Consider the following 13,121-nt stretch of genomic DNA (forward strand, 5'->3'; position numbering starts at 1 on the left):
GGTATAGCCCTGGTATGCCGCCTCCGTCGCAGGTGAAATTGCAGTTGAAATGCATATAATTTGCATGGCTGGTACTTGCATCCTTTATACCGACAATGACTATTTCTATAGCACCAGCACATTCCGCTGCGCAGTACAAATCGCCGCCTCGCGCTATTTACTCACATTCTCCGTCTGTGAACGATGTCTATGTAATCCTCCGAGCGAGCGTAATACCCATCCGTGTTCAGTGCACCCCAAAAGTTTGACCATAGATCCTGAATGCGGCTCACCATGGGGGCAATGATGGACCTGCGAACAGGAAATACGTACAAGCGTCAGCGCGGTCTCGGCAGTAACGGAGGGCGTCAGTCAGACATAATACACAATATATATGGGCAGAGTCGTCCCATGGCTACGTACTTGTTTTGTTCGATGAGGGTCCGTAGAACGCTGGCGTTATTCAGAACCACCTGGACGTCGATGCTGAAGTAATATTCGCAGTCTGGGTTCTGGCGGCAGGTGTCCCTGGGGGAGAACAGGTAACGGTCAATGGAGATCTGGTCTTTGACTTCACAGAGCTGCTGCAGATGGCTGTGCGCACAGTATGAAACCCCCCCAAAAGTAATCCCCCCCCCACATCCCCACTCTATGTAATTTCCATAATCTCGCAGCACAAGACCAAGTCTCATTGTTGCTCTGCAATCTAGTCCCACGGATGCGCCTGCTCTACACTTGGCACCCTCGCTCTGCCCGTCTACCCCCCATCGGCTGGCAGAAACATCTGCCCCTGTATCCGGGCTGTATATTGCTTTGTAAGTAATGTGCAGGATGTGAGCGCTACTTTAACGGGGTTACCAGAAGTAGACGAACCCTTTCGTTAAAAAAAGTAAAAGCAGCAGGAGGAGATGAAAGATAAAAGGATATTGCAGTAAGAGAACTGTGGTGCGTTTCATGCAGTGGCATTGTGCATTTAGCAGGTTATACAGCCTGTGTCACACGTGTGCCCTCAGAGCGGGCGAGGGATTCCTATAAACAAACTCACATTGCGGTATTTCGGGCGTCTGCAAAGTTGGAGGCCAGATCTGCCCCCAGCACCTTCACAGCATTGTACTCCGAGCTGTGCTCCTGCAGGAATCCCTCCACGTGTCGCTGGTGGTGAGGCTCCTGGATGCAGAGGACACAACGGGTTATAGATTGTCCCCGCTCACCTCCCCGTGTGCACAGACCGGGCACAGCAACAAACGCCCCCCCCATCCCGGCACCACCTGAGCGGTGGGTCATCTCTACTGCAAGGCGCGTCCGACTTACATGGTTGGCGATGTAAAGCTGGATCCGGCTCTTTGGATACTGCAGGTTACGGAGGCGTTTGAAGAATTCGGAAACAAACGGAGTTGGCTGCTCAATGAAGATGCCAATTACAACCAGGGGGAAAGCGTCATCGGTCTACCAAAACCCAAAGACAGAATCTTGTTAGAGACGCAGTTCCTGGGAAAGAAGAATAGTCTAGGAGAGGGGGAGGATGTACGGAGAACAGCAAGAGGCTGAAGCGCAGGGGCGGACAGAAGGCGTTCTAGGCACTCACCTTTCCCAGAGAGGGCATCTGGCCTATACCATGCAGGAATGCGCTCACATAGGGAGGCTCAGCTCGCAGCAGCCAGGAATAACGTATACTGTTTATATTACTTTGGATTTGCTGTGTAAGTCCAGCGTGTCTCCACAAGTGCTGTGCACAGCAGTCAGCCTCCTGTAGTAATATCTCTATGCGCTCTCTCTGACCAATAGCGAATGTTATCCGCTAATGGGCGACATCACAGCCACCTCCAGCTCTGCAGCATATGGAGAGGACGAGACCGGGGAAGAAAAGCTACAAAGGGCAACTGCGGCTCCACTATGGTGGGGCAAATATTCTAATAAAAATCTATAACTATACAGTCTCTAGGCCATACAACTATACAGTCTCTAGGCCATACAACTATACAGTCTCTAGGCCATACAACTATACAGTCTCTAGGCCATACAACTATACAGTCTCTAGGCCATACAACTATACAGTCTCTAGGCCATACAACTATACAGTCTCTACGCCATACAACTATACAGTCTCTACACCATATATCTACACAGTCTCTACACCATATATCTACACAGTATCTACACCATATATCTACACAGTATCTACACCATATAACTATACAGTATCTACACCATATATCTACACAGTATCTACACCATATATCTACACAGTATCTACACCATATAACTATACCATATATCTATGCCATCTAACTATACAGTCTCTACACCATCTAACTATACAGTCTCTACACCATATATCTACACGGTATCTACACCATATATCTACACAGTATCTACACCATATATCTACACAGTATCTACACCATATAACTATACAGTATCTACACCATATAACTATACCATATATCTATGCCATCTAACTATACCGCCTCTACACCATCTAACTATACCGCCTCTACACCATCTAACTATACCGCCTCTACACCATCTAACTATACCGCCTCTACACCATCTAACTATACCGCCTCTACACCATCTAACTATACCATCTAACTATACCGCCTCTACACCATCTAACTATACCGCCTCTACACCATCTAACTATACCGCCTCTACACCATCTAACTATACCGCCTCTACACCATCTAACATACCGCCTCTATACCATCTAACTATACCGCCTCTACACCATCTAACTATACCGCCTCTACACCATCTAACTATACCGCCTCTACACCATCTAACTATACCGCCTCTACACCATCTAACTATACCGCCTCTACACCATCTAACTATACCGCCTCTACACCATCTAACTATACCGCCTCTACACCATCTAACTATACCGCCTCTACACCATCTAACTATACCGCCTCTACACCATCTAACTATACCGCCTCTACACCATCTAACTATACCGCCTCTACACCATTTAACTATATTTTATCTATAACATATAACTATACCGTATCTATAACATAACTATACAGTATCTACACCATACATCTATACATTATCTACACCATTTAACTATACTGTATCTATAAAATATACACACACCATATATCTATACCTTATCTATAAATAAAAAAAGAGAACTTTGTTCACCTCTGTAGTAAGAGGAAAGTACAGAGAAGTGTAAGCAGGAAGGTGACAGTAATGACAGGTAAGTACAGAGATGTGTAAGCAGGAAGGTGACAGGTAAGTACAGAGAAGTGTAAGCAGGAAGGTGACAGCAGTGACAGGTAAGTACAGAGAAGTGTAAGCAGGAAGGTGACAGTAATGACAGGTAAGTACAGAGAAGTGTAAGCAGGAAGATGACAGCAATGACAGGTAAGTAGGAGTCCAGCTGCTGTACCTTCATTCCCGCCAAGCTTCTCAGGCCTTCTTCACACACGACGCAGCCGGTCTCAAAGGTCCAGACACGGGGGATGTAATTTCCCAGGTAGTTCATGAGAAGCTGATGAGAGAACAATTCCAGCACACAGGATGAGAGCCCAGAAACACGGTGGAAGCTACTCACCTTTACCTTACATTACATTATATTATATTACCTTACCTTACATTACCTTACCTTACATTACATTACCTTACATTACATTACCTTACCGACCGGCACACAGGATGAGAGCCCAGAAACACGGTGGAAGCTACTCACCTTTACCTTACATTACATTATATTACCTTACCTTACACTACATTACATTACCTTACCTTACATTACATTATATTACCTTACCTTACCTTACACTACATTACCTTACATTACATTACCTTACCGACCGGCACACAGGATGAGAGCCCAGAAACACGGTGGAAGCCACTCACCTTTACCTTACATTACATTATATTACCTTACCTTACCTTATATTACCTTACCTTACATTACATTATATTACCTTACCTTACATTACATTATATTACATTATATTACCTTACCTTACATTACATTATATTACCGACCGGCACACAGGATGAGAGCCCAGAAACACGGTGGAAGCCACTCACCTTTACCTTACATTACATTACCTTACCTTACACTACATTACCTTACACTACATTACCTTACCTTACACTACATTACATTACCTTACCTTACACTACATTACCTTACATTACCTTACACTACATTACCTTACATTACCTTACACTACATTACCTTACACTACATTACACTACATTACCTTACCTTACACTACATTACATTACCTTACCTTACACTACATTACATTACATTACCTTACATTACACTACATTACATTAGGACCGGCACTAGTTGCCGCTGGACCTAAGAGGGGTTCAGCCACGTCAGGCCTTCATGTGCAGATGGGTGATCAGGGAGAAGATACTAACATACAGTACAGCCGCCAGGCACTGACATACAGTACAGCCGCCAGGCACTGACATACAGTACAGCCGCCAGGCACTGACATACAGTACAGCCGCCGGGCACTGACATACAGTACAGCCGCCGGGCACTGACATACAGTACAGCCGCCGGGCACTGACATACAGTACAGCCGCCGGGCACTGACATACAGTACAGCCGCCGGGCACTGACATACAGTACAGCCGCCGGGCACTGACATACAGTACAGCCGCCAGGCACTGACATACAGTACAGCCGCCAGGCACTGACATACAGTACAGCCGCCAGGCACTAACATACAGTACAGCCACCAGGCACTAACATACAGTACAGCCACCAGGCACTAACATACATTACACCCGCCAGGCACTAACATACAGTACAGCCGCCAGGCACTGACATACAGTACAGCCGCCAGGCACTAACATACAGTACAGCCGCCGGGCACTAACATACAGTACAGCCGCCGGGCACTAACATACATTACACCCGCCGGGCACTGACATACAGTACAGCCGCCGGGCACTGACATACAGTACAGCCGCCAGGCACTGACATACAGTACAGCCGCCAGGCACTGACATACAGTACAGCCGCCAGGCACTGACATACAGTACAGCCGCCAGGCACTGACATACAGTACAGCCGCCAGGCACTGACATACAGTACAGCCGCCAGGCACTGACATACATTACACCCGCCAGGCACTGACATACAGTACAGCCGCCAGGCACTGACATACAGTACAGCCGCCAGGCACTGACATACAGTACAGCCGCCAGGCACTGACATACAGTACAGCCGCCAGGCAGTAACATACATTACACCCGCCAGGCACTAACATACAGTACAGCCGCCAGGCACTAACATACAGTACAGCCGCCAGGCACTAACATACAGTACAGCCGCCAGGCACTAACATACATTACACCCGCCAGGCACTAACATACATTACACCCGCCAGGCACTAACATACATTACACCCGCCAGGCACTAACATACATTACACCCGCCAGGCACTAACATACATTACACCCGCCAGGCACTAACATACATTACACCCGCCAGGCACTAACTAACATTACACCCGCCAGGCACTAACTAACATTACACCCGCCAGGCACTAACATTACACCCGCCAGGCACTAACATTACACCCGCCAGGCACTAACATACATTACACCCGCCAGGCACTAACATACATTACACCCGCCAGGTACTAACATACAATACACCCGCCAGGCACTAACATACAATACACCCGCCAGGCACTAACATACATTACACCCGCCAGGCACTAACATACATTACACCTGCCAGGCACTAACATTACACCCGCCAGGCACTAACATTACATCCGCCAGGCACCAACATTACACCCGCCAGGCACTAACATTACAGTACACCCGCCAGGCACTAACATACAGTACACCCGCCAGGCACTAACATTACACCCGCCAGGCACAAACATTACACCCGCCAGGCACAAACATTACACCCGCCAGGCACAAACATTACACCCGCCAGGCACTAACATGCACAAGTAAGAGATTAACATACAACTGCCATACATAACATACATACACAAACACGCCAGAGACTAACATGCACTTACTATACACACACACCCTGGCAGAGTATACCACTTACTATACATACACCTCCTGGCAGAGTATACCACTTACTATACATACACCGCCTGGCAGAGTGCACCACTTACTATACATACACCGCCTGGCAGAGTATACCACTTACTATACATACACCGCCTGGCAGAGTGCACCACTTACTATACATACACCGCCTGGCAGAGTGCACCACTTACTATACATACACGGCCTGGCAGAGCGCCCCACTTACTATACATACACCGCCTGGCAGAGCGCACCACTTACTATACATACACCAACTGGAAGAGTATACCACTTACTATACATACACTGCCTGCCAGAGTGCACCACTTACTATACATACACCGCCTGGCAGAGTATACCACTTACTATACATACACCGCCTGGCAGAGTGCACCACTTACTATACATACACCGCCTGGCAGAGTGCACCACTTACTATACATACACCGCCTGGCAGAGTATACCACTTACTATACATACACCGCCTGGCAGAGTATACCACTTACTATACATACACCGCCTGGCAGAGAGCCCCACTTACTATACATACACCGCCTGGCAGAGTGCCCCACTTACTATACATACACCGCCTGGCAGAGAGCACCACTTACTATACATACACCGCCTGGCAGAGTGCACCACTTACTATACATACACCGCCTGGCAGAGTGCACCACTTACTATACATACACTGCCTGGCAGAGCGCACCACTTACTATACATACACCGCCTGGCAGAGTATACCACTTACTATACATACACCGCCTGGCAGAGTGCACCACTTACTATACATACACCGCCTGGCAGAGTACCCCACTTACTATACATACACCACCTGCCAGAGTGCACCACTTACTATACATACACCACCTGGCAGAGTATACCACTTACTATACATACACCACCTGGCAGAGCACACCACTTACTATACATACACCACCTGCCAGAGTATACCATTTACTATACATACACCGCCTGGCAGAGTATACCACTTACTATACATACACCGCCTGGCAGAGTATACCACTTACTATACATACACCGCCTGGCAGAGTGCACCACTTACTATACATACACCGCCTGACAGAGCGCACCACTTACTATACATACACCGCCTGGCAGAGTGCACCACTTACTATACATACACCGCCTGGCAGAGTGCACCACTTACTATACATACACCGCCTGACAGAGTGCACCACTTACTATACATACACCACCTGCCAGAGTGCACCACTTACTATACATACACCACCTGGCAGAGTGCACCACTTACTATACATACACCACCTGGCAGAGCATACCACTTACTATACATACACCGCCTGGCAGAGTGCACCACTTACTATACATACACCACCTGCCAGAGTGCACCACTTACTATACATACACCACCTGGCAGAGTGCACCACTTACTATACATACACCACCTGGCAGAGCGCACCACTTACTATACATACACCGCCTGGCAGAGTGCACCACTTACTATACATACACCGCCTGGCAGAGTATACCACTTACTATACATACACCGCCTGGCAGAGTGCAACACTTACTATACATACACCGCCTGGCAGAGCGCACCACTTACTATACATACACCGCCTGGCAGAGTGCACCACTTACTATACATACACCGCCTGGCAGAGTGCACCACTTATTATACATACACCGCCTGGCAGAGTATACCACTTACTATACATACACCGCCTGGCAGAGCTCCCCACTTACTATACATACACCGCCTGGCAGAGTATACCACTTATTATACATACACCGCCTGGCAGAGTATACCACTTACTATATGTACACCGTACTGCCATCTCTTCACCCACAGGGAGCCAGTCGTTCTCCGCGCCCAGCCAGCCTCTATCACCGCATCACTGCGCCAACATGAACTATTCTGGGACTGACTGCTCTCTACAAATCCCTGTAACACCGCGCCCAGGGAGGGTGGCAGGGAGCCTGGTATACACAGATGTCACTATAAATGTAACCCACCAGAAGGAGAAAGCGCAGGAAATACAAGTGGTAGATACACTCTGCCAGAGGCTGTATCTATAGAAAGATTTGTTACATTGTATATTAGTACGAGAAGCATTTCCACAGAACTCCGGGGCGGATATTGATCCTTACCTTGGTTGGTCCGTTGCCGCTTATTACCACAGGAAGCGTGTCATACTCCACATTCCGGGCTCTCACTCTCCCGTTCTCAAACTTTAATACCACGTCCCCTGGGTAGGAAACAGACAGTAAGGTGACAGCGCTGCAGAGACGAGTGCTAGTCTCGCATCGCCAGGACAGAGACGCACTTTGCAGAAATCTGTGTTATTGCTCAGTCAACGTCACTGTGAAGAGCAATCCAGATTTACTTACCCACTGAGCCGTGGAGGTTCTGGAAGATCCGGCATCGGTGGTCTAAGGTGATGTTAATCTTCTCCTAAATAATAATGAAAAGATGTCAATCGTGTCCCGGTGCATAATGATGTTACTTAAGAGACATTTATTAATTACCAAATCATATCCAGCGGTGCAGGAACATCCTGCTTTTCCTGCACATTAAATCCTCGCCAAGTACACAGTCAGGGCCTCATTATACAAGATGGCAGAGTTATAGGATGTGTTTCCATGCACCATAAAGTAATCAGAAAACTGCTCTGCATGGGTTATTTAGTCATCGGTGAAAGTCGTACTGGTATATGGCGGCACTTAGGGCCTAAATTGCACGCAACGCTGGTGTTAGATACAGTGGAGCAATTTATTTCTCCTGCGCATGCCAGGGAATGTGCACCGGCCGCAGGGCAGGGAATGCGCACCAGCAGTGAGAATGTGCCCCAGCCGCAGGGCAGGGAATGCGCACCGGCCGCAGGGAATGCGCACCAGCCGCAGGGAAGGGAATGCGCACCAGCCGCAGGGCAGGGAATGCGCACCAGCCGCAGGGCAGGGAATGCGCACCAGCCACAGGGCAGGGAATGCGCACCAGCCACAGGGCAGGGAATGCGCACCAGCCACAGGGCAGGGAATGCGCACCAGCAGTAAGAATGTGCCCCGGCCGCAGGGCAGGGAATGCGCACCGGCCGCAGGGCAGGGAATGCGCACCGGCCGCAGGGCAGGGAATGCGCACCGGCCGCAGGGCAGGGAATGCGCACCAGCTAACAAACAACGGTAGTTGCTCAATCATTCCTGGAGATAATAAGAATTTACTTACCGATAATTCTATTTCTCGTAGTCCGTAGTGGATGCTGGGGACTCCGTCAGGACCATGGGGAATAGCGGCTCCGCAGGAGACAGGGCACAAAAGTAAAAGCTTTAGGATCAGGTGGTGTGCACTGGCTCCTCCCCCTATGACCCTCCTCCAAGCCTCAGTTAGGATACTGTGCCCGGACGAGCGTACACAAAGAAGGAAGGATTTTGAATCCCGGGTAAGACTCATACCAGCCACACCAATCACACTGTACAACCTGTGATCTGAACCCAGTTAACAGCATGATAACAGCGGAGCCTCTGAAAAGATGGCTCACAACAATAATAACCCGATTTTTGTAACAATAACTATGTACAAGTATTGCAGACAATCCGCACTTGGGATGGGCGCCCAGCATCCACTACGGACTACGAGAAATAGAATTATCGGTAAGTAAATTCTTATTTTCTCTGACGTCCTAAGTGGATGCTGGGGACTCCGTCAGGACCATGGGGATTATACCAAAGCTTCCAAACGGGCGGGAGAGTGCGGATGACTCTGCAGCACCGAATGAGAGAACTCCAGGTCCTCCTCAGCCAGGGTATCAAATTTGTAGAATTTTTCAAACGTGTTTGCCCCTGACCAAGTAGCAGCTCGGCAGAGTTGTAAAGCCGAGACCCCTCGGGCAGCCGCCCAAGATGAGCCCACCTTCCTTGTGGAATGGGCATTTACATATTTTGGCTGTGGCAGGCCTGCCACAGAATGTGCAAGCTGAATTGTACTACACATCCAACTAGCAATCGTCTGCTTAGAAGCAAGAGCACCCAGTTTGTTGGGTGCATACAGGATAACAGCAAGTCAGTTTTCCTGACTCCAGCCGTCCTGGAAACCTATATTTTCAGGGCCCTGACAACATCTAGCAACTTGGAGTCCTCCAAGTCCCTAGTAGCCGCAGGTACCACAATAAGCTGGTTCAGGTGAAACGCTGACACCACCTTAGGGAGAAACTGGGGACGAGTCCGCAGCTCTGCCCTGTCCGAATGGACAATCAGATATGGGCTTTTGTGAGACAAAGCCGCCAATTCTGACACTCGCCTGGCCGAGGCCAGGGCCAACAGCATGGTCACTTTCCATGTGAGATATTTCAAATCCACAGATTTGAGCGGTTTAAACCAATGTGATTTGAGGAATCCCAGAACTACGTTGAGATCCCTCAGTGCCACTGGAGGCACAAAAGGGGGTTGTATATGCAGTACTCCCTTGACAAACTTCTGGACTTCAGGAACTGAAGCCAATTCTTTCTGGAAGAAAATCGACAGGGCCGAAATTTGAACCTTAATGGACCCCAATTTGAGGCCCATAGACACTCCTGTTTGTAGGAAATGCAGGAATCGACCGAGTTGAAATTCCTCCGTGGGGGCCTTCCTGGCCTCACACCATGCAACATATTTTCGCCAAATGCGGTGATAATGTTGTGCGGTCACCTCCTTCCTGGCTCTGACCAGGGTAGGGATGACCTCTTCCGGAATGCCTTTTTCCCTTAGGATCCGGCGTTCAACCGCCATGCCGTCAAACGCAGCCGCGGTAAGTCTTGGAACAGACATGATCCTTGCTGAAGCAAGTCCCTTCTTAGTATCTCTTGAAGTTCCGGGTACCAAGTCCTTCTTGGCCAATCCGGAGCCACGAGTATAGTTCTTACTCCTCTCCGTCTTATAATTCTCAGTACCTTGGGTATGAGAGGCAGAGGAGGGAACACATACACCGACTGGTACACCCACAGTGTTACCAGAGCGTCCCAGCTATTGCCTGAGGGTCTCTTGACCTGGCGCAATACCTGTCCAGTTTTTTGTTCAGACGGGACGCCATCATGTCCACCTTTGGTCTTTCCCAACGGTTCACAATCATGTGGAAGACTTCCAGATGAAGTCCCCACTCTCCCGGGTGGAGGTCGTTCCTGCTGAGGAAGTCTGCTTCCCAGTTGTCCACTCCCGGAATGAACACCGCTGACAGTGTTATCACATGATTTTTCGCCCAGCGAAGAATCCTTGCTGCCATTGCCCTCCTGCTTCTTGTGCCGCCCTGTCTGTTTACGTGGGCGACTGCCGTGATGTTGTCCGACTGGATCAGCACCGGTTGACTTTGAAGCAGAGGTCTTCCTAGGCTCAGAGCATTGTAAATTGCCCTTAGCTCCAGTATATTTATGTGGAGAGAAGTCTCCAGACTTGACCACACTCCTTGGAAATTTCTTCCCTGTGTGACTGCTCCCCAGCCTCTCAGGCTGGCATCCGTGGTCACCAGAACCCAGTCCTGAATGCCGAATCTGCGGCCCTCTAGGAGATGAGCACTCTGTAACCACCACAGGAGAGACACCCTTGTCCTTGGAGACAGGATTATCCGCTGATGCATCTGAAGATGCGATCCGGACCATTCGTCCAGCAGATCCCACTGAAAAATTCTTGCGTGAAATCTGCCGAATGGAATCGCTTCGTAAGAAGCCACCATTTTTCCAGGACTCTTGTGCATTGATGCACTGACACTTGGCCTGGTTTTAGTAGGTTTCTGACTAGCTCGGATAACTCCCTGGCTTTCTCCTCCGGGAGAAACACCTTTTTCTGGACTGTGTCCAGAATCATCCCTAGGAACAGCAGACGTGTCGTCGGAAACAGCTGCGATTTTGGAATATTTAGAATCCACCCGTGCTGTCGTAGAACTACTTGAGATAGTGCTACTCCGACCTCCAACTGTTCTCTGGACCTTGCCCTTATCAGGAGATCGTCCAAGTAAGGGATAAATAAGACGCCTTTTCTTTGAAGAAGGATCATCATTTCGGCCATTACCTTGGTAAAGACCCGGGGTGCCGTGGACAATCCAAACGGCAGCGTCTGAAACTGATAGTGACAGTTCTGTACCACGAACCTGAGGTACCCTTGGTGAGAAGGGCAAATTGGGACATGGAGGTAAGCATCCTTGATGTCCAGGGACACCATATAGTCCCCTTCTTCCTGGTTCTCTATCACTGCTCTGAGTGACTCCATCTTGATTTGAACCTTTGTATGTAAGTGTTCAAAGATTTCAGATTTAGAATAGGTCTCACCGAGCCGTCTGGCTTCAGTACCACAATATAGTGTGGAATAATACTCCTTTCCTTGTTGTAGGAGGGGTACTTTGATTATCACCTGCTGGGAATACAGCTTGTGAATTGTTTCCAATACTGCCTCCCTGTCGGAGGGAGACGTTGGTAAAGCAGACTTCAGGAACCTGCGAGGGGGAGACGTCCCGAATTTCCAATCTGTACCCCTAGGATACTACTTGTAGGATCCAGGGGTCCACTTGCGAGTGAGCCCACTGCGCGCTGAAACTCTTGAGACGACCCCCCACCGCACCTGAGTCCGCTTGTACGGCCCCAGCGTCATGCTGAGGACTTGGCAGAAGCGGTGGAGGGCTTCTGTTCCTGGGAAGGGGCTGCCTGCTGCAGTCTTCTTCCCTTTCCTCTATCCCTGGGCAGATATGACTGACCTTTTGCCCGCTTGCCCTTATGGGGACCTGAGGCTGAAAAGACGGTGTCTTTTTCTTTATACGGCAATACTTCCATGTGCCGTTTGGAATCTGCATCACCTGACCACTGTCGTGTCCATAAACATCTTCTGGCAGATATGGACATCGCACTTACTCTTGATGCCAGAGTGCAAATATCCCTCTGTGCATCTCGCATATACTGTCCCTGTCAAGGGTATCAATATTTTCAGTCAGGGAATCCGACCAAGCCACCCCAGCGCTGCACATCCAGGCTGAGGCGATCGCTGGTCGCAGTATAACACCAGTATGTGTGTATATACTTTTTAGGATATTTTCCAGCCTCCTATCAGCTGGCTCCTTGAGGGCGGCCGTATCTGGAGACGGAACGCCACTTGTTTTG

At 49.1% G+C, this 13,121-nt stretch overlaps 1 protein-coding gene across 1 annotated transcript in view; it reads right to left on the bottom strand.

Annotated features, from left to right (window-relative positions):
* Nucleotides 1–13,121, bottom strand: part of PLOD1 (procollagen-lysine,2-oxoglutarate 5-dioxygenase 1) — a 39,617-nt gene that overhangs the window by 12,681 nt on the left and 13,815 nt on the right. Inside the window, exons 6-12 of the mRNA XM_063943870.1 lie at nt 8,398–8,461; nt 8,158–8,255; nt 3,377–3,478; nt 1,291–1,425; nt 1,025–1,146; nt 403–507; nt 166–291 (exon numbers count right to left, since the gene is read on the bottom strand). Of these exons, the coding sequence (XP_063799940.1) occupies nt 166–291; nt 403–507; nt 1,025–1,146; nt 1,291–1,425; nt 3,377–3,478; nt 8,158–8,255; nt 8,398–8,461 (752 nt within the window). The remainder of the gene's footprint in view (nt 1–165; nt 292–402; nt 508–1,024; nt 1,147–1,290; nt 1,426–3,376; nt 3,479–8,157; nt 8,256–8,397; nt 8,462–13,121) is intronic.

Source organism: Pseudophryne corroboree, chromosome 10 (genome assembly GCF_028390025.1).
Source record: "Pseudophryne corroboree isolate aPseCor3 chromosome 10, aPseCor3.hap2, whole genome shotgun sequence".
NCBI lineage: Eukaryota > Metazoa > Chordata > Amphibia > Anura > Myobatrachidae > Pseudophryne > Pseudophryne corroboree.